The sequence below is a fragment of the Monodon monoceros genome, unplaced genomic scaffold, assembly GCF_005190385.1.
Source record: "Monodon monoceros isolate NGI ecotype Baffin Bay Population unplaced genomic scaffold, NGI_Narwhal_1 Super_Scaffold_13, whole genome shotgun sequence".
In the NCBI taxonomy this organism is placed as follows: Eukaryota; Metazoa; Chordata; class Mammalia; order Artiodactyla; family Monodontidae; genus Monodon; species Monodon monoceros.
The window spans coordinates 66,020,705-66,046,354 of NW_021703769.1; the positions used below are offsets into that span (position 1 = coordinate 66,020,705).

The following is a 25,650-nucleotide window of genomic DNA, read 5'->3' on the forward strand; positions in this document are numbered from 1 at the left end:
CGCGGCATGTGGCATCTTCCCAGACCAGGGCTCGAACCCTACAGTGGCAGGTGGATTCTTAACCACTGCGCCACCAGGGAAGTCCCTGTATTTAATTTTTGATAGTTTGATTTATATGTGTCTTGGCATGTTCCCCCTTGGATTTATCCTATATGGGACTGTCTGTGCTTCCTGGACTTGATTGACTATTTCCTTTCCCATATTAGGGAAGTTTTCAACTATAATCTCTTCAAATATTTTCTCCATCCCTTTTTTTTTCTCTTCTTCTTCTGGGACCCCTAAAATTCAAATGTTGATGTGTTTAATGTTGTCCCAGAGGTCTCTGAGACTGTCCTCAATTTTTTTCATCCTTTTTTCTTTATTCTGCTCTGTGGTAGTTATTTCCACTATTTTATCTTCCAGGTCACTTATCCGTTCTTCTGCCTCAGTTATTCTGCTATTGATTCCTTCTAGAGAATTTTTAATTTCATTTATTGTGTTGTTCATCATTGTTTGTTTGCTCTTTAGTTCTTCTAGGTCCTTGTTAAATGTTTCTTGTATTTTCTCCATTCTATTTCCAAGATTTTGGATCATCTTTACTATTATTCTTCTGAATTCTTTTTCAGGTAGACTGCCTATTTCTTCTTCATTTGTTTGGTCTGGAGGGTTTTTACCGTGCTCCTTCATCTGCTGTGTATTTTTCTGTCTTCTCAATTTGCTTAACTTGCTGTGTTTGGGATCTCCTTTTTTCAGGCTTCAGGTTCATAGTTCCCGTTGCTTTTGGTGTCTGCCCCCATTGGGTAAGGTTGGTTCAGTGCATTGTGTAGGCTTCTGGTGGAAGGGACTGGTGCCTGTGTTCCGGTGGATGAGGCTGGATCTTGTCTTTATGGTGGGCAGGACCACGTCCGGTGGTGTGTTTTGGGGTGTCTGTGGTCTTATTATGATTTTAGGCAGCCTCTCTGCTAATGGGTGGGGTTGTGTCCCTGTCTTGCTAGTTGTTTGGCATAGGGTGTCCAGCACTTTAGCTTGCTGGTCGTTGAGTGGAGCTGGGTCTTAGCTTGAGATGGAGATCTCTGAGAGAGCTTTCGTCGTTTGACATTACATGGAGCCAGGAGGTCTCTGGTGGACCAATGTCCCGAATCCGGCTCTGCCACTTCAGAGGATCAGCCCTGACACCCGGCTGGAGCACCAAGACCCTGTCAGCCACACGGCTCAGAAGAAAAGGGAGAAAAAAAAGAAAGAAAAAGAAAAGAAAAGAAAGTTATTAAAATAAAAAAATATATTATTAAAAATAAAAAAGTAATAAAAAAAAGAAAGAAAGAAGAGAGCAACCAAACCAAAAAACCAATCCACCAATGATAACAAGCACTAAAAACTATACTAAAAACAAAAACAACAACAAAACGGACAGATAGAACCCTAGGACGAATGGTAAAAGCAAAGCTTTTGGGAAATCTGAGGTCTTCTGCCAGCGTCCAGCAGGTGTTCTATAGGAGCTGTTCCACATGTAGATGTATTTCTGATGTAGTTGTGGGGAGGAAGGTGATCTCCACGTCTTACTCCTCTGCCATCTTGAAGCCGCGGCTGTTATTTTTGACAGAAGAGCATTCAAAGGCTTTGCTGATACATAGCGCTTGTAGTAGTGCAACTGAAACAGCAGAAATGCAGAGCTTGTCAACGTTAAAAGTGCCAAAATCACGTTCTTATTGATCCTACTCATTAGTCTGCGGTGCTCACTTGGTTGTCTTTTGAAAGTAACCCAGCTGGTTTCATCTTTTTTGGTAAGAACATAATCTTGTTTTCTGTGAACAAAAAGATGTTTCTCAGCCAACAGCAGCAGCAACGAGGAATTAAGTCTTATTATCAAAAGACAGAGGCATAAATATCGGACAGGTGAAAAACCACAGCTATGCAGTACAGTCATTGCCAAAGCATAACTGGGATGCTGGGATGCCCGCAAGCCAGCAGTAGGAAGAAGGTTCCCTGTCTGTGCCCCGGGATCCCCTGGGAGCTCTGTAACTGCTCAGATCCCTGGGCCCCATTCCTGGAGAATCTGAATGGGCAGTTCTGGGCCCAGACCCAGGAATCTGTCTTGTTAATAGGCTCCATGGTGATTCTGATGATCAGCCTTGTTTGGGGACCCAGGTTGGGGCTAGACACTCCCCAGAAGGATGCCACTGCCTCCCGTGCCCCCCATGTGGTCAGGACTTCCACAACCCAGCCCCCCCACCTCTCCATACAAACCAGCAAACAGCACGAGGCTCCAGAGGCCCAGTGCCCGCTCTGACCCAATGCCCTACTACTTTTTGGTGCAGTTAGCAGGCTTCCTGTGTCCATTTCCTCATCTGTAAAGTAGGCGTGGTCCTGGTGGCTGCACCAGCTCTCAGGGTCAGGCCCCACGTGTGTGTGTGAGTGCATGTTGTGTGGGTGTGCAAGTGGGCTGGGGACCTCAGTGTCTTCATGATGATGGGGCAGGGCTACTATGAGAATTGATGAGATAATAGAACTAAAGCCCTGAGTTGGGAATTCCCTGGCAGTCCAGTGGTTAGGACTCTGAGCTTCCCTTGCAGGGGACCCAGGTTCCATCTGTGGTCAGGGAACTAAGATCCTGCAAGGTATGGGGCGTGGCCAAAAAAAAAAAAGTCCTGAGAACAGAGCCCAGGACAGAGTGAGCCTTATATATATATGTACATATATATTTATTGATTTATTTGTTTGTTTGTTTATTTATTTATTTTTGGCTGTGTTGGGTCTTTGTTGCTGCATGCGGACTTCTAGTTGCAGCGAGCGGGGGCTACTCTTCGTTGTGGTGCGCAGGCTTCTCATTGCCGTGGCTTCTCTTGTTGCGGAGCATGGGCTCTAGGTGCGCGGGCTTCTGTAGTTGTGGCACGTGGGCTCAGTAATTGTGGCTCGCAGGCTCTAGAGCTCAGGCTCAGTAATTGTGGCGCACGGGCTTAGTTGCTCCGTGGCATGTGGGATCTTCCCGGACTGGGGCTCAAACCCGTGTCCCCTGCATTAGCAGGCGGATTCTAAAACACTGCACCACCAGGGAAGTCCCGAGAGTGCCTCTTAAGTAGTATCATCTCCCTGAGGTGAGATGAGGACCTCCAGGAACTGGCATGAGGACAGCGCCCCATGCCGGCCTGGAGAGGGCTGTCTCAGAACTAAGGAGAAGCTTCTCCCTCAGGCCTCCTGGGTTCCCACCAGGAGGACCGATAGAGGCAGAGTGGCCAAGGCTGGAGTGTCAGGGCCTAGCCTGTCCTGTGTCTACAGGGGACCTGGGCTTCATGGTGGAGGGGCCTGCGCCCCTCTGTCGGCTCAAGCTGACGAGGCCCGGGTCCTTCTCCCAGCCGAGGGGTGGGCAGACCTGGAGTCTTGGGTCCTTCCTGGTCCACACAGCCTCCAGGGAGCTGCCTCTGGATGTCTGGGGAGGGGGCTGGGAAAGGAGTCAGGGGAGTGGAGGGTCCGAGTGTGTGCTGTAGATGTGCCCACGTGAGCATGAATGTGGTGCCACTTGCGTAAATCAAGGTACATGGGCGTGTGTGTGGAGTTGTGACCCCAGGACGTCATGTGACTGCAGGTGTCGGAAAGCGGGGTCTGTCTGTGTATGCGTGTGCGCGTGTGTGTTCCCTTGTGCCTGAGGCTATATTATATGGGGTGGCTGGTGCTGCCTGTGAGTCCTTGTGACTGCAGAGCTGTGTGTGAGGGGACAGCCTGAGCCTTGTGACAGTGAGTGCAAACACACTCCCCCGGGCCCGGCCATGGGCAGCCCCCGCACCCAGGCGCCCCCTGAGGAAGGGCAGCTGGCAGCGCACTCGCCGCCCTGGCCCTCGGGGCAGAGGCCTGGCAGCAGCCCCCGTCCACAGGAGCCTCTCTTGCCCCCGCAGTGCAGCCACAATGGGACCACGTGCAATTTCCGGAACTTCAGCAGCGCCACCCAGGCAGTGACGGAGTGGTACGCCCTGCAGGCCACCAACATCTTCGCACAGGTTCCAAACCAGGAGCTGGTGGCCATGGGCTACTCCGCCGAGCAGCTGATCCTAGCCTGCCTCTTCGGGGCGGAGGCCTGCACCTACAGGTAAGAGCCGCTGGGCCCCCTGCAGCCAGGGTCCACATCCCGGTCCACACCCCTGCTTGGCCACTCAGCCTGCACCACAGTTTTCCCCTTGTACGTGCCCCCATCAGTTACTCACTGGCTCTGTGCCACCCCCAGGAGGATGGGCCGGGGTCTCCTAATTTCCCAGGCAAGGTGGCGGGAGAAGGGGCGGCTGTGAGCTGTTAGCCTCCAATACCCCGCAGCTGGGGATCTGTGCAGGTACCCCAGCATCTACTGCCCTCGGTTTTCTCATCCTAAGACAGGAACAATAACCATAGCCACTTCCTAGAGTTCCTGTGAAGAGTAAATGAAGGGGGGGGCTTCCCTGGCAGTCCAGTGGTTGAGACTCCGCGCTTCCATGGCAGGGGGTGCAGCGTTCGATCCCTGGTCAGGGAACTAAGATCCCACATACTGTGTGGCCAAAAAACAAAAAACTTTTTTACCCTTCCCCCTCCCCATATCCTCAAGTCCATTCTCTAGTAGGTCTGTGTCTTTAAGCTGTTACAAAGTGAGAGAGAGGCATGAACATATATACACTACCAAACGTAAAATAGATAGCTAGTGGGAAGCAGCCACATGGCACAGGGAGATCAGCTCAGTGCTAGATCAGATCTAGGTGCTATCCCACCTAGAGGGGTGGGATAGGGAGGGTGGGAGGGAGGGAGACGCAAGAGGGAAGAGATATGGGAACATATGTATACGTATAGCTGATTCACTTTAAAGCAGAAACTAACACACCATTGTAAAGCAATTATACTCCAATAAAATGTTAAAAAAATATGAAAGGAATTCATAGTGACAAAAGTACATTATGCAGATAACTTCCAAAAAAAAATTTTTTTAGAAAAAAAATGGAAATGAAGCGGCTCATGTCAGCACTTAGGGCCCTGGAAGTCTTCGCTGTAAACACCTTTTTCCCAAACAACCCCCAATGTTGAAAAGATGGCAGAATGAGGGCAGGGTCAATCCTAAAAGCCTGTGTCCTCTTACAAATAGCCCACAGATCTCCCCCCTCCTTCCCCTCCCCAGCTTCTGACCATCCAGACCCTGGGCCTGAGAGCCAAGCTCTGTCCCCGAATTGGGGCAGCCGTCAGAGGGGCTGCAGGTCGGCTGGCGGGTCACGGGGGAAGGAAGGGGCTGGGTACAGGCAGAGCTGCTGAAGCCCCAGCGCCCCCTCCTGGCTTCCTGGCCAGGCCTCTGGGTGAGGGGGACCACACCATCTGGGTCCCGCCCCGGGCTTCAGCCAGTCCTGTTTCCCAGAGGTGCTGGCGTCTTCCTGGCCTGGGGCTTCAAATTCCCACACTTAAGGCCTCTGGAGAATGGAGCGTTGTGCTGAGTCTTGCCGCTTTGGATGAGTGACAGGCTACTGGTTTCACCCTCCTAGGGACTGTGGCCTCAGCCCAACTCAGTCAAATCGTACACCTTCAGGGACCTCTGTTGAGAATCTGCTGACAGCTGTGGACCCTCTGTCCCCCAAAACGCACAAGCACTCGAAAGGCAGGCATTTCGTAGGCTGTGTCACGGAATCCAGGCCCACTGAGGAGGCAGCGCTGCACATTTGGTCCATTGTGAGAATCAGAAAAGGCCAGTCCTACAGGTGGAAGAGTTACGTGATGGCTCCCTGCTGATGGCACACATCCTGGCTGGTTGGTTACAGGCTGGATTCCAACCCTCTCTCTGGGCCAGGGCACTTGGTTCAGAGCACACCTGCCCAACCATTCCTGGCAGCCCTGCCTGAAGGTTGTTGGTACGCAATGGACTAGTGCTGTGCCCACAAGTTCATCTTTTACCCTCTCAGCTAAAAGAGAGAGATGTAATACCGTAATTGCAAATATATGGCCCATCTGCGCAGTCAGAATATGTCCTGAAGTGCAAGTGAGTTGGGACAGTGGGTTCAACTAGGATCCACTGGGATCTGCTGCCAGGTCCCTGGTGCCTGAAGCGTGAGCATCTCCCATCGAGCAGGATCCCAGTGCTCGAAGGCGTGCGTTCTGCGCACAGCACGGCCCCTAAACTGAGCCAGCTGTTTCCAGGCCTGATCCAGGGCCAGAGCCAACCTGGGGATGACCTGCTTTTTGCCAAGATGGCACCCTCCAAAACGAGTCACATTTGGGTCACATGGACTGAGGGTGGTCCCCCAAAGAGAAGAAGGCTGATGGGCAGGCAACACCCGGTATTGGCCACACAACTTTCGTGGTGTAGCTAGGGCTGGGGAGTAAGTCTAGTGAAGGGGTGGCTCAAGGCTGGACTCTGCAGTTAGACTATTGGGTTCAGATCCTTGCTCTGTCTTACAGGCTGTGTGGCCTTGAACAAATTTCCTAACTTTTTTTTTTTTTAATTTATTATTTTTGGCTGCGTTGGGTCTTTGTTGATGCACGCGGGCTTTCTCTAGTCTTCGTTGCTGCACGCGGGCTTTCTCTAGTTGCGGCGAGCGGGGGCTACTCTTCGTTGCGGTGCGCGGGCTTCTCATTGTGGTGGCTTCTCTTGTTGCGGAGCACAGGCTCCAGGCACGCGGGCTTCAGTAGTTGTGGCACACAGGCTCAGTAGTTATGGCTCGCGGGCTCTAGAGCGCAGGCTCAGTAACTGTGGCACATAGGCTTAGTGGCTCCATGGTGTGTGGGATCTTCCCGGACCAGGGATTGAACCCGTGTCCCCTGCATTGGCAGGTGGATTCTTAACCACTGCGCCACCAGGGAAGAAGTCCCAAATTTCTTAACCTTTATATGCCTCCAATTTCCTCCTCCGTAAAATAGATAATAACAGTGCCTACTCTACAGGGTTATTTTGAATATTCAATGAGTTAATATGCATGACAGGCTGACTGTAGTGAAGATTCAGTATTATTCTCATTAAACCCACATTTGACAAGGAACTCATTCTTCAATAATGATGCTAACGTTTATTGTGCCCTTCTGATGTGCCAAGCACTATTCTTAGCCCTTTACATGTATAAAATCAGTTTGACCCTGGCAACAAGCCCTCGTTTTATATGATGCAACCACTGCCCAGAGAGGTTAAGCAACATCTCTGAGGTCACACAGCTGGTGAGTGTCAGAGGTGGCAGTCTGGGCCAGGCCCATCCTGTGTCACTTCACCACCTCATCAGAAATCAAGATCATCTTTCCTCCCCACCCACCCCTCCCAAGCCTGTTTCTTCAGCACTGGCAGTCTGAGTGGAGGGTGTGACCCAGACACTTGGCACAGAAACCCCAGTCCACCCATCTCTGCGCTTCTGCTCACTCCCACAGCCAGCTGGTTACCCACCTTCCTGAATCAGCCTCAGACTCAGTGCTGAGGACACGTGCCTCTCTCTGCCCTCACAGTGCCACGCTCCAGACACAACGGCTTCCTCACTCTGTCCTGGACTCCTTCCTCTCCTGCTCGTATGTGGCGAATGCTCAAGACGCAGCAGCTGCAGTTTTAGGAACATGTGAGCCACGTTTGGACCCTGACACCAAAGCACCCAGATTTGAATGCCAGCTCTGTGTGTTGCTGGGCACGCTACTTAGCCTCTCTGTGCCTCAATTTTCTCATCTGGAAAATGGGAATAGTGAAATGACCTCATAGGGCTATCATGGGGATTAAATGAGTTAACATAGATAAGGTGCCTATGTGAAGCAATTATACTCCAATAAAGATGTTAAAAAAAAAAAAAGTAGAGGAGACAAGAAAAACAAAAAAGTGCCTAGAACAGTGCCGAGCATGTGTCAAGAATTATATGAGCACTTTAAAGATAAACTTTTTATTGTGGAATAGCTTTAGATTTATAGAAAAGTTTCAGAGAGAGAGTACAGAGTTCCTTTGTACTCCTCACCCAGTTTCCCCTCTCGGTAACATCTTACATCACCATAGTAATTTATCAAAACTAAGAAACCGACATGGGCACATCATTATTAAATAAACCTAACACTTTATTTGGATTTTGTCAGTTTTTCCTGGTGACCTTTTCCTGTTCAAGATTCCATCCGAGAGACCCCTGTCGGTTGCTGTCGGTTGCCACGCCTCCTTTGTCCATTCTGGCTGTGACACTTTCTCAGACTTCCTTGTTCTGGATGATTGTGACAGTTTCAGAGTACTGGTTGGGTGTCTTATAGAAAGGCTTTGATTTGGGGTTACACAGATAAGATGGATTTGGGGGAAGAAGACCACAGAGGTGAGGGGCTTCTCATCACATGGTGTGTGGGGTACATGTTAGGCACTCGACACCACCCGCGATGTTGGCCTTCCTCCCTTGCTGGGCTTCTCCACTCTAACGTAACCACTTTTCCCCACCTGTGCTCTGTATCGTGGAAGCACGTCTCTAAGTTCAGCCTGTACTCTGGGGAGTGGAGGTGACGGCAGGGGGAGAGGGACTAAACTCCACTTCTCCTGGAGAGGGGAACATACACTATTTGGAATTCTTCTGTAAGGAAGATTTATGTCTTCTCCATTTGTTTATTTATTCAGTCTCTTAATTTATACCAATATGGACTCATGTATATTTGGGTTGTAATCCAATACCACACTATTTATTTTCTTACTCAAAGTTTTCCATCTTTGGCCACTGAGAGCTCCTTCAGTTGGCTCCTGTGTCTCTTGGACGTGTTCCCATCCCTTTATTTATTTTTTAAGTACTTCCTTACTTTCTGGTACAACAAGATGCCCCAGTCCTAGAACCAGCCATTTCTCTGAGGAGCTCCAGTCCTTTTATTGGAGAATGGTATTTAGAAACCAAGACCTAGGCATCTATAAGTGTTGTTGTTGTTGTTATTACTGCTTCAGGGATTGGCCAGCTAGCTTCTGCCCTTCCCCAAACCCTACTACACAGTACCACTGTTGTTATACTGCTTCCTGCTAGGATGCTCTGTTTCCCAGTCTTTTCTGGAGGCTTGCTGGTCTCTGTCTATACGCCTAGCCTCTGTCCCAGGGAAGGTTTTTGGAGGCAAGCGCCTAGCTCTGGAGCCGGAGGCAGCCAGTGCTGGGAGCAGCCTCTCCAGGTAAAGAACATTATCAACAAGCAAGTAGTTGGCAAGACTGAAAGTGCAACCCGGGACAGGAGGGGATCTGGCCGTGCCCGGAGCCACCTCCCCCTCCTGAGCTGTAGATGTCCAGGACAGCTCCTTGGGCACACCGTATCCCCACACCCCTGGGGTGGGGCCTCTCCTTCCAGAACAGGGCCTGGCTGCAGCTGGCTTGCCCTGCTCCGTTCCTTCCCTGTGGCCACAGCCCTGATCCCACACGGGACAGAGACTCTGTAGTGCCTGCCCAAAGCTGTTTCTTCCCTCTGGGACTTCGCGTGTGTCGTGCCCCCTGCCTGGGCTGCCCTTTCTCCTCCCCACCCGCCAGGCTCGGCTACCTCTTACTCACCCTTGAAGTCTCAGCTCAGGCCTCACCTCCTCCACGAAACCTTCCCTGACCTACTCCCTACCCGGACGCCCACTCTTCCAGGCTTATCTCTGTTGATACTCTTACCACATACTATAATTTATCCAACAAATATTTACTGAGTGTCTACCGAGTGCCAGGCTCTGAGGATGGGGGGTGAATTTGTTCAGTATTTCAGTGTGCTTGGCTTCCAACCCTCACGTCAGTCCCTTTGGGTGGGCGCTGTTGTTACCCCAGTGTTACAGGTGGAGAAACGAGACACGGAGAGGTGAAGTAACTCCCCCCGGGCTCACCAGCTAGTAAGTGGCAGAGCCAGAATTCAAATTCGGGCAGGCTTGGCTCCCGGGCCTGAGCTCCCAGCCTTTAACTTCTTTCCCCCTGCAGACAGGCAGCTGCCCTCCCTGGGGTTATGGTCTAAAGCAAGAGGCAGATAAGCAAGCAGTTAAAGGAGACGAGTCCAGCTTCTGCGCATGCCCCCAGGGGAATAAGCAGGTGGAAATGGTCAAGCAACTGGGAAGTGACTCTGCGTAGGGAGGTCAGGGGACGGCTCCGAGCGATGAAATTGCTGCTCAGAGAATATCCCAGGCCCAAGGAGCAGCGGGCCTTGAATTTGGAAACATCTTGGAGTGTCTCTGGAGTATAATGAACAACGCGGGGAGAAAGCCCAGTAGGGCGTTTGCATGTTATTCTGTGAGCAGCAAGGAGCTTCTGGAAGGTTCTAGCAGGGGCGTGCCGTGGGCTGATTCACAGCTTGAACACTCACCCTGACCACTGTGCAGGAGGAAGACTGAGGGAGCAGGACCGGGGAGGCAGAGGCTCCAGCAGGAACTGGGGCAGGAGATGCCGGCGGCCTGGACCAGGCTGGGAGCCTTGGAGGTGGAGGGAGGCAGCTAGGCCAGAGACGCACTTTGGAAAGAGAAGATTGCCATGACGCTGCTCCGTAGTGTCCCCCACGCTGTGAGCTTCAAGGGTAGGGCTGTCTTGCCAGCCTCAGTGTCCCCAACGCAGTGCGCTCCTCAATAAATGTTGGGTGAAGAAGTGCACTTTCTTCCTGATTTCCCTTTCACCATGGAGGACACCAAAGCTCAGAGGTTGAGGAGGCAGCTCACATGTGTCAGGCAGGGTCAGCTCCCAGATTGGATTTCACTGCCTGCCCTGGACCCACCTCATTCTGCTGGCACAGACGGTGAGACAAAAGATAGAGGAAATGGTTTCCTAATCTGAACACAGGGACAAAGAGCAGCTGACCTCATGGGGTTATTTTGAGAATTAGAAATCTTCAGCACGGGCCTGGCCCCTGAAAGTCGCTCAATAAAAGTTGCGGGACAGAAAGCTTAGAAAGTACTGCATTTCAGGTGATATTTCTGCAGTATTTGATGCACTGAGCCCCATTCCTTTCTGTTTTTTAATAAAATAACAAAAACAGTATAAAGACATCCAAGGATATTTTATTTTATTATTATTTTTTTTTTTTGCGGTACGCGGGCCTCCCACTGTTGCGGCGTCTCCCGTTGCAGAGCACAGGCTCCGGACGCGCAGGCTCAGCGGCCATGGCTCACGGGCCCAGCCGCTCCGCGGCACGTGGGATCTTCCCGGACCGGGGCACGAACCCGCGTCCCCTGCATCGGCAGGCGGACTCTCAACCACTGCGCCACCAGGGAAGCCCAACACGAGGACATTTTAAGTGCTATCTCCTATGAAGACTTGAGAACATACACATAGATAGAACAGGGTGTGATGAACTCACATGGACCTACCCACCCAGAACCAACAAGCGTGATTCACATCCTGTCCTGTGCTGTTTTTAAAGCAAATCCCAGACATCATATTCTTTCATCTATATAGTGTTCAGAATGTATCTTAAAAGAGAAAGACTTTTTTTAACAGAAGCACGATACCATTATCCTACCTGAAAAAGAGATGTACAGTGATACCTCAATACCATCAACTATCCAGTTGTGTTCACACTCGTCAATGTCATACTTTTTCGTTTACTTGTTTGAATCAGGATCCAATTAAAGTCCACAGGTTGTGATTGTAACCAAGTCTTTGTAGTTTATTTTAATCTATAGGTTACCTCCCTTACCCTCTCTCACAATTTCTTTGTTGAAGAAACTGGAGTCTGGATTTTGCATACTGACTTTTTGTAGTGTCTTTGAACTTGTTCCTCTGTCTCCAGTATTTGCTATAAACGGTAGAGACAGATGCTCGATCCTGTTCAAGGCTGAGTTTTGCTGTTGTTTTGTTTATTGGCAAGGCCACTTCCTGGACAGCCTGTGCTCTTGCATCAGGACACACAGCATTGGTCACTACTGGTGCACATTGCCCCAAATCCCCAAAATCGGGGGTGCAAAATGATGATCCTCTAATTGTATCACTCCCTCTTCAGTTATTAGCTGGATGAAACCAGAACTCTTAACAGCTATTTTACAAGGACAAAAAAAAAAGTCAGATGAAGGGAGCCATAGATTAAGGGATTTCAAAGGCATATCACCCAATCACATGTCAACGTCATTTGGATCCCAGTTTAAACAAATAAATTGTAAAACCAGAATTGACCTCTGTGAGACAATATAAATTGAATGTTTAATAATATTAAGGAATTTTTGTTAGTTATGTTTAGCATGGTTTTTTAAGAGTTCTTGTAGAGATACACATAGAAATGTTAACAAATAAAACTATGATGTCTGAGATTTTCTTCAAAAATATGGGAGGGAGAGTGGGGGCAGGTAGAGATGAAACATGACTGGCCGTAGGGGATTTTTTTTTTTTTTTTTGCCTGTGTTGGGTCTTCGTTGCTGCATGCGGGCTTTCTCTAGTTGCGGCGAGCTGGCTTCTCATTGTGGCAGCTTCTCTTGTTGCGGAGCACGGGCTCTAGGTGCGCGGGCTTCAGTAGTTGTGGCACGTGGGCTCAGTAGTTGTGGCTCGTGGTCTCATAGAGCGCAGGCTCAGTAGTTGTGGCACACAGGCTTAGTTGCTCTGCGGCATGTGGGCTCTTCCCAGACCAGGGCTCGAACCCGTGTCCCCTGCATTGACAGGTGGATTCTTAACCACTGCGCCACCAGGGAAGTCCCGTAGGGGATTGTTGAAGCTGGTGGTGGGCTTCATTCTCTCAACTTTTTATGTTTGAAAAGTTCCATATCAAAAAAAATTAACCAAATTATCTGAAACTACATTATACTGTCGCTTCTTCCGTGAGCATCTTTATGCAAACATTTTGTGTTGTTGCTGAATTATTTCCTTAGGAGACATTCTCATGACATAAGATAGGATCCTAGATGGGGCTCTTCACACCTCATTGTGAAGTTCTCTCTTTCCTGGCCTCTGCTTGCACCCTCTCCTGATTCACAGCCCTCCATCTCCATCTACTTTCCTCTTTACTTGAGCTCCCGAGGTTCCCCGACAAGCCCACCTGTCTGCATTCTGCCAACTCCTTGCAGCAAACACTGCCTGGAGCCGCCCTCTCACTCTTATGATCTGTATTAGTTTCCTGTGGCCGCTGTAACAAATGACCACAAACTGGGTGGTTTAAAACAACGGAAATTTATTCTTTCACAGAGGAGGCTAGAAGCAGGCAGTCCCGGTGTCAGCAGGACCAGGCTCTCTCCAGAGGCTGCAGGGGAGAATCCTTTCTTGCCCCTTCTAGCTTCTGGTGGGCCCAGGTGTTCCTTGACTTCTGTCTTTGTAACTCCAATCTCTGCCTCCGTCTTCACATGGCCTTCTCCTCTGTATCTGTGTCTCCTCTTCTGTCTCTTTAAGGACACTCATGGTTGGATTTAGGGCCCACATGGATAAAAGAGGCAGATCTCATCTCAAGATCCTGAATTATGTCCGCAAAAACCCCTTCTCCAAATAAGATCACACTCCCAGGTCCCTGGGGTTAGGACGTAGACATCTCTTTTTGGGGGCCACCGTTTAAATGACCACATGACTTACAAGACCGGGTAGATGAGACAGATGAAAACATCAAATAATCTTCTTTTTCATCACTCATGGCTAAGCCAGAGAGCCTAGTCCCCCCCTTCCTCACCCTTCTTTCCCAAGGGAGTCCAGGAATCTCCTCTCTGGTGGGTGCATGGGTGCAGGTAAAGGGACAGAATGACCTGTTGCTCACCCCTCCCTTCCTAAGCCTCTCTGAGCAGTAATCTACCCGAGCCCTGGAAAGGGGAGGCATCAGCTGGGGTGGGGTGGGCCCTGCTCTCTAGCTGATGGTGTTTCTTTCAGGAACTTCACACCCATCTTCCACCCTGATTATGGCAACTGTTACATCTTCAACTGGGGCATGAAGGAGAAGGCCCTCCCTTCAGCCAACCCCGGAGCTGAGTTTGGTAAGTGTTGGTTTGTCCTGGAGCCAGGGCCATGAGGATTTAAATCCTATCACGTGGGGCTGAAAGACCAAATTACCATCGGCCATTGAGGGGCAGGACCGAGGTTAGAGGGAGGCCGGCACGCGGAGGGGCTAGGCCAGGTGCCTTCTCAGCCGTCCCCCCACCCAACGCTCGTAAATCCCTGGCGTAGCGACTGGTGCGCCCATTTTGCTGACGAGGAAAGCGAGGTAGCAGTAAGCTTAGTGGTCGAGAGCACAGGCTTCTGTGACCGGGTGGAATCCCAGCTCCACCATATATCCCCGGGTGATGCTGAGCTGAGACTTAACTTCTCGAAGCCCTTGTTTCCCCATATCGAACAGAGCAGAGCATATATATAGTATAGAACTCATCGAATCATCCTGGCCTAAGGCAGGTAGACCTCTGAGCACAGAGCAAGCAGCCTTGTCTCTAAGCCTGGCAAGTAGCAAATGCTCGATAAATGCAGATATCCTGAGAAGTTGTAAATAATCTGCCCACGCTCACATAGTTACCCTGGGGCAGAGCCCTTACTCTCAGCCTTGTTTCTGTGCAGTTCTTGAGAGACAGAGAGCAGGTGAAGTAGTAAACAGAAGGGAGGAAGAGGAAGTGGTTGATAGCAGAGGCTGCTCATTTTGGGAGAAAGGCTGGCGGACTCAGCATGTGCACCAGGCCTTGGGGAGCAAATCCTTCCTCCCCGCTCAGGTTCTGCCCTCCCCAGCCATCAAAGGGCAGGTGTCATTCAGCAACTGCCAGGGCTGCTGGTCAATAGGGGTGCGGGTGGGCTGCCCACCCTTCACCACCCCTATGCCCCTGAAGACATTGGGTATCACAGAGGTGCTGGTCAGCTCAAGTCTATACGAGATGATTAAGATCAAGGAGCCTGGCTGCCCGTTTAGAAGCCCAGCAACCCTCCACTTCCTCACTGAGTGACCTATGACAACATCCCTTCTCCTCTGTGAGCCTCAGTTTCCTCATCTGTAAAATGGGGACGATAATTGTACCTAACTCATACGCCCCTTGAAAGCACCAGTGGGATCATGTAAATAAAGCCCTTAGCCCAGCACTCAGCATGTAGCAAGTGCTCAATAAATGCTAGCCTTCTTGTCCTAACCACCTAGCCCGGTCCCATGGTGCATAAAATGATGGGTCTGGTCTCTACCTTCAAGAAGGGAACAGTGGAGTGGGGCAGGAAGACAGATAATAAAAGAAGAGTCTCAAGAGTGAGAGAGGTACTTGGAAGGAAAGTTCCAGGGCTAGGAGAGCATATCGCAGAGATCCTGAGACCCAGTCTAGGTAGTCAGGGAAGGCTTCTGAAGGAAGTGACACTTGGGCTGAGATCTGAAGGAAGAGCAAGAGTTTCTAGGTGAAAGGTGAGGCTGGAGACAGCATTCCAGAGAGAAGGGAGAGCGTTACGAAGTCCCAGCAGCAGGAAGCAGCACGGCAGCCAAGGGAAGTGAGTGGAGAGCGTGAGGACCTGTGTGATTGGAGGTAGGACTGCCTGTGCTGTGGCCCTAGGTCTACCTGCCCTGTGGAAGAGAGATCATGGCGGGTGGTATAGGGGGCAAAAGGAGCCCAGAGAGGAGACCATGGTGGCTTGGACTCGAATGGGGGCCTTAGAGAAGGCAAGAAGTCTGGATTTTCGTAAAGTGGAGCCAGCTTCCTGCACAGACCCTTGGCTGGAGGGGACTTGGACCAGTGGGTGGTGGGTGTCCCTTCAGCCTTGGGGAGCGAGCTCAGGCAGCCCTCGGCCCCATCCTCCCCTCAGGCCTGAAGTTGATACTGGACGTGGGCCAGGAAGACTACGTGCCCTTCCTCACGTCCACAGCCGGTGCCCGGCTGATGCTTCACGAGCAGATGTCGTACCCCTTCATCAAAGAAGAGGGCATCTTCGCCATGTCGGGGATGGAGACTTCCATCGGGGTGCTGGTGGTATGGCTGCAGCCCAAGGGCACCCCACCTGCCCAGCGCCCACCTCCCAGGGCCTGAGAGCCAGAGATCCGGGCCTCCCCAAGCCCTGGATCTCCTCACCATCCACTCCTGCCTCGCCTTCTGGCTGGAACCACACCGGGCGGCCACACTCTGGGGGAAGATGAGTGCCCCCCAAGCACTGGCACCTGCTGGGACATCAGCCCTCTATCCCCTCTCAGCATCCCCTAGACCTGCATGCTAGATGGGAGGGAGGAACAGAGGGGGCTTCCTAGGGGTGACCAGGGGCCCCCCCACAAACAACCTCTCACACAGGACAAGCTGGAGCGCAAGGGCGAGCCTTACAGCCAGTGCACCGTGAACGGCTCCGACGTCCCCATCCGAAACCTCTACAGCGACTACAACACGACCTACTCCATCCAGGTGGGAAGATGGTGCAGCCTCATGACGCTGGGGCCCCATCCACATCTACCTAGCCTGAGGCCTGAGGTCTCTGGGAAAGCTAATCCCAGCAAGGCTGACTCTGCTGGATCTTTGGGACCAGAGGGTGCCCTGTCCTGGTTCCCACCGGGGCCCAGGGCTGGCCGCTTCTCCACCCTGCTTTGTAGGTGTGCCCTTGGGGTCTCGCTCTGGGGTCTCCCAAGAAGAAGCCTTGTGTATGTTAAGGGTTTACGTGAATTACATCATCATTCAATCCTTTCAATACCCCTACGGGCAATAATATACTAACAATAATTACTAATTATTGTTAACGTATTATGCTATTAATAGCATTTATTATATATGCCATTTATTATAAGTATTAATATACTAATAACAGCAGGCTTATTATGTGCTAGGCAGGCACTGTTCCACGTGCTTCACATATATACATTAAATCATTTAACCCTCACAACAACCCTAAGATGTAGATACTATTATTAGGAATGAAGAAATTGGGGTTTACAGACCCCAGTCCAAATGCCTTATTGATGTACCTGAGAAGTCCCTCTTTGTATCTGGCCTCAATCCCCCTTGCTGCAGCTGGGGGCTTCCCCCTTATGCTGATCTCCAAGGTCAGCCCAGGAGGCCTGGCCTCAGACCTGGCCCCAGTGGAGAGGACACACTGAGTCTTTGCAAAAGTGACCACTTGCTGACACTTTTTCTCCCAGCCCAGTCTTCCTTGGTGGATAAGGAAACTGAGGCATAACAAGGGCCATGGCAGAGCAGTGCCTGGCTCCGTGTCTGAGAGCCCCAAGCAAGGTGTGGTCTTCCCGTTTGCCTTAGTCAGGGGACTCCACTCTCCCCCATGCCCGCCTGCCCGCCCACTCCATCCAGCTGACCCCAGGCACCCCACACTCTGACGCTCCTGTCTAGAGGGGCTTCTGCCTGTGATGGAGAGCTCAGGGAACCTTCCAAGCCTCTGGAGGGAGGACAGATGGACAGACAAGACAGCACAGGGAGGTGGGGAGCACGGAGGGGGAGGCCAGAGGCATCAGGCCCCAGCCCTGGAGGCCTCATTCTAGAAAAACGTCAGTTCTTGCTTCGTCCAGTCCAGTGCAGTCACCACTCTGGCCGGAGACCTTGGCAAAGCCCCAGGCCCTGGTCAGGTGCTCGGCCCGCCCAGGCCCCGCCCTAGCCCAGCCTCAGCTGGGCCCTGGAGAGGACTCCCTCCTTCCAGGTGAGACAGTGAGGTCTGGGCGAGTGGGAGACACTTGGCCAAGTCAGGGCTCCCTTCTGACCCCACTGCCCCTGACCTCGCCCCAGACCCGCTCCTCCCGGCTGTGCCATTTCATCTGCCACCTCCCCCCGGCCACTTCCTCCTGCAGGGAGCCCACAGGTTTGCCAGGGAGGACAGAGGAGAGGATGGGTTGGCCTGGGGAGCAGCAGGCAGGAGAGCGGAAGAGAAGCTGTGGGCTCCTTGGCCGGGGTGGGAGCAGGGGGTCCTCCAGAGGCAGCGCTTGGGAACCTGGGCAGCAAGAGACGTGAGGAATGGCTGCTTCCGTTCGCTGAGCGCCCCATTGGCAAGCCGACCTCCCCGCCTGAGCCGACGGGAGCGACAGGAGTAAACTGAGGCTCGGAGGCTAAGGGCTGGCCCCGGGACACATAGCTCCGTCTCTGAGTGGAATGACCTGAAAACCCAGTATGAGTAGATTCATCTCAACCAGCCCGGGGCCGGGGCGGGGGGAGGGGAGGGCTGAGTCCACTCTCCCCATCCCCCATCCCCAAACAGGGGACATTCTGTACAAGGTCACTTCCTCTTCTCTCCACTCTGAGCAATCACAGCACACTTCTCGCCTTCCCTGAGTGTTTCTCTCCAGGAAGAAGGAGCACAGGGCAAGCCTGCCTGTCTTCCCTTCTGGGTCCTTCCACGTAAAGGACTCGGAAAGCTGCTGGCAGCCTTGTGACAAGCGCTATCTAAGAGTTAGCTTTTTTTTTTTTTTTGGCCACGTGCAGATCTTAGTTTGCTGACCAGGGATCAAACCCGTGCCCCCTGCAGTGGAGGCTCAGAGTCCTAACCGCTGGACCGCCAGGGAAGTCCTCAGAGTCAGCTTTAGTGCTGGAACAAGCCACCCCTCCCCATGTCATCCGTGGGGCCCCAACTCTGAAAGGTGGCAGGGGCCATCCTCAGAGAGCTGGCGTCTGGCCCAAGTCCCTCTACAGGGGCCAGGGACGGGGGAGGACCACCACGCCCCAACTTGGAGGAGGCTCGGCCACTGCTTCTGCGCAGGAGGGGCCCCTCCCCCCGCCCCCCAGCCCCCGTGGCCTGGGCAGCAAGCTCTCCGGGCCCCCTTCCCCCGGGGCTGGGACGGGGACATCACCGTCAAGTCTGCATTCTCTCTGTACCTCCTTCACCCCCAGGCCTGTATTCGCTCTTGCTTCCAAGACCACATGATCCGTAACTGCAGCTGTGGCCACTACCTGTACCCGCTGCCCCGCGGAGAGAAATACTGCAACAACCAGGAATTCCCAGACTGGGGTGAGTGGGGAGCCCCGGGGGACCGGCCACCCGCCAGCTGGGCCACTGCCCCCGAAGGCCCTGACCACAAGGGAGGTCGGAGCTCCAAGCCCTCCGTCCCCGTCCTCTCAGACCACAGCCCCTCTCGCCGCTGCCCCTACTCTTCGACTCCATTAACTGTACACTTGAAACATGTATGTTCGGGAGAGAATTTGTCCTTGAGACCTGAAGCCACAGGCGGAGGAGCCCCTGCTGGGCTCACACTGAGCTGGGATCCAGGCTTGGAGTCCAAACACCGATGGATGTTGTCAGCAGCAAAGAGCATCCCACCACCTCTTTTTCTTTTAACCTTTTATTTATTTATTTTACTTTCTGGCTGCATCGGGTCTTAGTTGCGGCACACGGGATCTTCATTGAGGCGTGTGGGATCTTTCGTTGCAGTGCACGGGCTCTTTGTTGCGTCGCGCAGGCTTCTCTCTAGCTGTGGCATGCGGGTTTTCTCTTCTCTAGTTGTGGCACGTGGGCTCCAGAACGCATGGGCTCTGTAGTTTGCGGCACACAGGCTCTCTAGTTGAGGCGCACGGGCTCAGTAGCTGTGGCCCGCGGGCTTAGTTGCCCTGTGGCAGGTAGGATCTTAGTTCCCTGACCAGTAATCAAACCCGCATCCCCTGCATTGGAAGGCGGATTCTTTACCACTGGACCACCAGGGAAGCCCCCTACCACCTCTTAAAACTAACAAAATGTGTGGACAAGAGGGGAAAACTTTACCCCTTCCAGCCACCCATCCCTTCCCACATGACCCCATCACCCCGGCCCACCGGCCAGGATCGGGTGACAGGTGGAGGGAAAGCTGCTCTGATGCTGCTGAGCTGGGGCTGGGATGTCTGGGGAGAGGATCCCCCAGGCCAGGCTGGGGTGAAATGGCTGGCGACGGGGCGGGTTGAGGGTGGATGTAGGTGATTCTCCATGACCAGGGGGGTTCGGATTGAGATAACTCCCCCCACTCAACCTAAGCACAGGCCTTAGGTGGCCCAGGGCCAGGAGGGCAGAGGGCAGCCTGAGGCTTAAAGCACAAAACCCCGCTCAGAGTCTCTCTCCCCACCCCCTACCACTCAGCCTATTGCTACTCGGCCCTGCGCATGAGCCTGGCGCAGAGGGAGACCTGCATCGATGTCTGTAAGGAGTCCTGCAAGTGAGTCCTGCCCGGAGGCTCGTGTGGGCGGCGGGGCGGGCTGTGGATGGTGGGGCAGCGGCGGGGACAGTGACGGGCTGCCTTCTCTCTTCCAGTGACACGCAGTACAAGATGACCATCTCCATGGCCGTCTGGCCTTCTGAGTCCTCTGAGGTGAGTCAGGGGTGCAGCCAAGCTCCTGGCTGCCCATCTTTGGGCGGGAAGCAGGTCTGGGCAGAGGTCTGCAGGCTGTTTGGAACTTTACAGAGGGGGGTTCCTCCCTCCTTCCCCTCCCTCCCTGCTTACTTCCACCCACGTCCCCCAAGCACTGTGCTGGGGACACAGCAGTAAGCGGGACACACAGTCCTTTGCCCTTACGGAGCGTACTTTCTACCTGGAGAGACAGACAATATACAGAAATAAGATCATTTCAAATGGCTGTGTAGGGTAGACCAGATGATGAGAGGGTAACTGGGGGAAAAGAGGCCTTAGGGTAGTCAGGGAAGACCTCCCTAAAAAGGTGACATTTGAGTTAAAACTGGAGGATGGGGCTGAGCCAGGCTGGGCAGGTCTGGGGAGGATCTGGGCAGAGGGAACAGCAGGTGCAAGGGTCAGAGGTGGGAAAGAGCTGGCACACGGAGGCCGGGCCTATGGGGGAGAGCCTAGAGAGCCGAGTGCATTCTCCTCAGAACGGCAGCCACGGCGTGTGCTGTCACCCTCCCCTTTCTCCCTGGGCCAACACATGGTCCCCCAGGGGCTTCAAGAAGATACAGGGCTGTGGTCTGCCTCCACAGGTAGCATGGCCCATGATTGGGAGGGGATGCTGCAGGGCACCATTGTTTTCAGCTGCCTTTTTGGGTTCCAGGACTGGATTTTCCATGTGTTGTCAGAGGAGCGGGACCAGAGCCCCAATATCACCTTGAACAGGTGAGCTCAGAGTCTGGACGGGCCAGGGAAGGCAGAAGAGAGGAGGAACCAGAGCCTCAGGGGAGGGGCTTGGGCATAGAGCCGCTACTCAGTCACCTTCTCACACTGATCAGATTCAGAAGCAAGCCTAGAGGAGCACTGAGAGAGGCCAGCCAGGGGGGCTCAGAGCCTACCACTTCCTAAAGGAGAGCCTGTTCTTCCATCTGTCACCTGGCCATCCAGCCATCCACCCCTCCAGTCCTTTCATCCTTGTACCCATCCACCCATCCACCCATCTATCCATCATCCATCCTTCCAGTCTTCTACCCACCCATCTCTCCACTCACACATCCATCCATCCATCCATCCACCCCTCCATTGTCCATCCTTCCATTCTTCCACTCATCCATCCACCCACCCACCCTCCATCCATTCAACCATTTTTCCATCCATTCAACTCAAACATGCATTGAGCACAAGAAAGACAGAAGATTCAGTCTATCAGGAAGTTCGAGTCTAGAGGACAGGGGTATGCGAACAGGGCTTATGATGATGGGTGTCTGCCCAGGACCCTTCCTGTGGGATCCCAGCAGGGAAGGAGGTTCCTTCTTCCTGAGAGATAAGGGAGGTCTGTATAGGGAGATGACACTTGAGCCGATCCTCCAAGGAGGAGTAGTAAATGTTCAGACAAATAAGAAGAGGCAGCAATGTCCCGGCAGAAGCCTGGAGGTGTGAGAGAGCATCGCCTTTCTGAGGACCAACTCGGGTCCCCTGACAGAGAGCCAAGGCTCAGGACTCTATGTCAAGCCTACTGTCCATGGGCTGTGAGTGGGAGAGGGGAGCCCAGAGCTGATCCTCAGGACTGTCTCGGGCCCCAGGGTCCTCTGGAGAGCTGGTTCAGAAAGGGGCACACAGGATGGGTGCTGGGCAGTGCTGCCTTTTGTGGCCCCAAGGCCTGGAGGGGCCCTTCCTGGCTCTTGTTTGGACCTCACCACTCCTGGGAGCGGCAGGTGAGAAGCTCGAGCCAGAGGAGGGCCTTGCTGCCTTTCGCGCGCGCGTGCGCGTGTGTGTGTGTGTGTGTGTGTGTCTGTCTGTCTGTCTTGGGGAGAGGGCACCAGCTCCCTTTGCTGCCTCCTGCAGGAAGGGAATTATCAAGCTCAACATCTACTTCCAAGAATACAACTATCGCACCATTGAGGAGTCAGCAGCAAATAACGTGAGTCTGGGGGCTCCTGGCACCTCGGCCCCGCCTGCAGTCCCTCCACCTGGTACCCAGAGGACGGTCCCTTAAGCAGTGTCAGATTACTTCCCTGCGCTGACACGGTCACCCTTTCCCCCTTCCTGGCCAACAACCCACCTCACAGGAACCTGTGAGGCTGGGCTTGAGGCAGGAATCTGTGGCCCGACCAGCCCCCCTTCCCCGGCCGGGCCCTCAGTCCCCTGCTCCCCACAGATCGTCTGGCTGCTCTCAAATCTGGGAGGACAGTTTGGCTTCTGGATGGGGGGCTCGGTGCTGTGCCTCATCGAGTTCGCGGAGATCATCATCGACTTCGTGTGGATCACCATCATCAAGCTGGTGGCCCTCGCCAAGAGCCTGCGGCGGAGGCGGGCCCAGGCCTGCTACGATGGCCCGCCGCCCACCGTGGCTGAGCTGGTGGAGGCCCACACCAACTTCGGCTTCCAGCCTGACACGGCCACACACGGCCCCGATGCTGGGCCCCACCCCCATGAGCAGACCCCGCCCATCCCAGGCACCCCACCCCCCAACTACGACTCCTTGCGTCTGCAGCCACTGGACGTCACCGAGTCTGACAACGAGGGCGATGCCATCTAGACCCTGCCCATCCCGGGCAGCCCAGGAATTCGGACCTGAGCAGTGGAGACCGTCGCCCAAGGCCGCATTTCATGATGCCCTCTCCACAGGCCCGGGATGGGAGGTGGCCAAGGCCAGAGTCCAGGTCCTGCTACAGAGAGCCAGCAGCTCCTGGCCAGTCCCAGGCCGAGGGCTCCGTGGAGTAACGGTGCTGGTACGGATGTGGGAATTGTGTTCCTGCCCGCACCCTCCAACCTGACCCAATCCTTGGCCCGGGATGCCCCCAGCCAGGCTCCAAGACCCGGAGCATCCTCCCCTGGAGGCAGGCCACCTCCCTCCCAGGGCCGGTCACCGTCTGCCCCAGAGATGAACAGGCAGCACGCTTGTGACCTTGTGAGTGGGTTTAGTGAGGGCAGCGTTGGTGGATAGCAGGCATCAGAGGCCCTGCCAGGTGGCACGTGTTTTGTTCTGGAAAATAAAAGTAGAAAACACAGAGTCTCGCTTTGTTCTTTGTCTGACTGGGCAGCCAGAGTGCCCTGATGCATCTCTGGGGGTGGAAAGGCGTCCATAACAACTTGAGAGCAGAGGCCTGGCCAAAGAAAGGTCCAAGCTGGTGATTTTTAAAGTTTCTTTCAAGTTGTCCCTGAAACAGTGGCTTTATGCCTTTTTCAGTGTCGTCCAACTTATTTCTTTGGGTTGCAAGAATCAAGAGAGAGAGAAAGAGAGGTAAGATGGGAGAAATACTCAAAACTGGCTTAAGCAAAAGCATCTGCAGCAGCTCAAGTGATGTCTGTTCTCTCTGCCTTCCCAGGCAGGCTGTCCTTACTTTACAGCAGCAAAGGGCCATCTGCAACTCCAAACTCAGCTAGGAGAGAGCACCTCTTTCCCAGTTGTCACAGCAAGTTCCCAGGCAGACTCTCATTGGTCACTGAGTGGGTCACATGCCTGTCTCTGAGCCAATCATCAGTGTGCCCAACTGGCAGGCTGCTGGGATTGGTCAGACCCTGCCCATACCTGAGGCCAGTTGGCCCCCAGCAGAATCACATGGTGTGAGGGTGGTGGGGACATGGCTCCTAGGGGTGCTGGATAAAATATAGGCCACCAAGTTAAACTGGAACTTTAGATAAACAGCAAATTAATTTTTTAGTAGACGTACATCCATGTAATATTGGGGGCATATTAATAAATCATTCACTGTTTTTCTGAAATTCAAATTTAACTGAGCTTCCTGTATTTTTAATTGCTAAATATGGCAACCCTAATGGCTTCCCAAAAAGAGATCAGGGAGCTGTTATCAAAGAAGATTGTGATCTGGCAGCTGCAGACAGCTGACCACTGCAGGGCCCTGCTGTCACCTGCTGGCCCTGGTGGTGAAGGAGCTCTCGCTTCAGACCCTGGGACCAGGGCATCCCAGCCCTGCTGGTCTAGAACACCTGGGTCCTTGGCCTGAAAGGCAAACAAGCTGTCCTCCCATTAAGTGCCCATGATGGCACCTGTGGAGGAAGGCGGTGTCACAGGCTGATGCCACTCCAGCCAAAGGCAGCATTGCTAGGGACTGAGTGGGGCAGGCCTTGGGGAAGCCGGGTTTCTGAGCTCAGGGCCAGGCGAGTCTGTACGCTGGAGTCTCAATTCTTGGTAATTACCACACTTACTACTATGACTAGGACTTTTATCAATAGCAATGGTAGTTGTTGTCACCACACTCACTATTATTTGTTGTTTTTAAACAATGGCTGTATTGTATCAAACACTTATGACATGCCAGGCACCAGGCCAAGTAGTTTATAAGTAAGTCTTATTTCATTGAATTCTCATAACCACTGAGAAATATGATCATGCCATTTTACAAGTAAATAAACTGACGCTTGGAGAGGTAAAGTAAGGTGCTAGACTAGATTGCTATTCTTGTAAGTGACATAGGCGAGACTCCTGGTCATAAGAATACCAGTCCCTCAGAGAAGCCCAGGGCTTTCATATTTATTATCTCATCTGAGGCTCTGGGGCAGGCAGAGCAATGATTATTATCTAACTCCATTTGCCAGCCCTTTGGTCACAAATTAATTTGAACTTGAGCTAAAAGGGGAATTCATTGGTTCTTATAATTAAAAGTCCAGGGATTTCAAGCTCGGCTGTATCCAGGGCTTCAGCTACAGGCTGTATTTTCTTCTGTGTCGATATCCCTCTCACACAGTTTCTCTCCATAGGCTACTCTTCCCTCCGTAGTCCCAGACTCCATTCCCTCAGCTCAGCAACCACAGCAGGAAGAAAGCTTTTCCTTCACAGTCCCAGCAAAAGCCTCGACAGTGAGGCTCATTTGGATCAGCCTGGGCCACATGCTCATTGTGAACCTACCACTACGACTGAGGATGGGAGATGCTGCCTGGCCATCCTGGGGTGTATCTACAGCGGGCAGCCCCTTACAGACTCCTGTGAGAAGTTTTGCTCAGAGACGTGTTGAAGCGGAGCGGGAAGGAGCTTCTGGCCCCCAAAGCTGCTTGTAGATGGGAGACGGGGACCAGGCTGACGTGGGTATCAGTTGCCATCCCTCTCTTGGGGAGTACTGAGGGCCGGGGTGAAGATGGATAATGGCCCCATCTCCAAAAGCAGGCTCTGGGTCAGACAGACAGGCATTCCTCTCCCCTCCGGATCTAGAGGAGATACGGGCTGTCCTATTCCTACTCTGGGTTCCCATTAGAGCCGTTTAAGGGTGACAAATTAGCCCAGCAGGGCCAAAATTGCCCAGAAAAATGGCATTCTGTAATTCCCTCCTCTACCCGCAAAGGGAAGGTAGGTTACAGACGCTAGAGGACTATGAAATTAGCAGCTATTGTGCACTTGCTACATGCTGTTGCCCCCACTGTGTCTCAGTGGCTCTTCAAATAACCCTATGAGTTAAGTACCATTATGACCCCTGTTTTTCGGATTAGGAAATGAGGCTCAGAGAAGCTAATGACTTTCCCAAGGTCATACAGCCGGAAGGTGGCAAAGCTGGGAATCAAGACCAAGCCTGTCCTAGTGGCACTCACCCACACTGGCACAGAGGTCACTGCAAAGAGGTTTCCACTTCAAAGCAGCTCTTTTCACCTTCCAGGTGACCAGCTCCCACTCCAA

The 25,650-nt window shown here is 52.9% G+C and overlaps 1 protein-coding gene across 1 annotated transcript in view; it reads left to right on the forward strand.

Annotated features, from left to right (window-relative positions):
• Positions 1–23,717, forward strand: part of SCNN1B (sodium channel epithelial 1 beta subunit) — a 32,112-nt gene extending 8,395 nt beyond the window's left edge. Inside the window, exons 3-12 of the mRNA XM_029221516.1 lie at positions 3,867–4,057; positions 13,664–13,767; positions 15,551–15,714; positions 16,027–16,134; positions 18,553–18,670; positions 19,766–19,841; positions 19,937–19,994; positions 20,686–20,747; positions 21,867–21,942; positions 22,180–23,717. Of these exons, the coding sequence (XP_029077349.1) occupies positions 3,867–4,057; positions 13,664–13,767; positions 15,551–15,714; positions 16,027–16,134; positions 18,553–18,670; positions 19,766–19,841; positions 19,937–19,994; positions 20,686–20,747; positions 21,867–21,942; positions 22,180–22,560 (1,338 nt within the window). The 3' untranslated portion in view covers positions 22,561–23,717. The remainder of the gene's footprint in view (positions 1–3,866; positions 4,058–13,663; positions 13,768–15,550; positions 15,715–16,026; positions 16,135–18,552; positions 18,671–19,765; positions 19,842–19,936; positions 19,995–20,685; positions 20,748–21,866; positions 21,943–22,179) is intronic.
• The last annotated feature ends 1,933 nt before the right edge of the window (positions 23,718–25,650 follow it).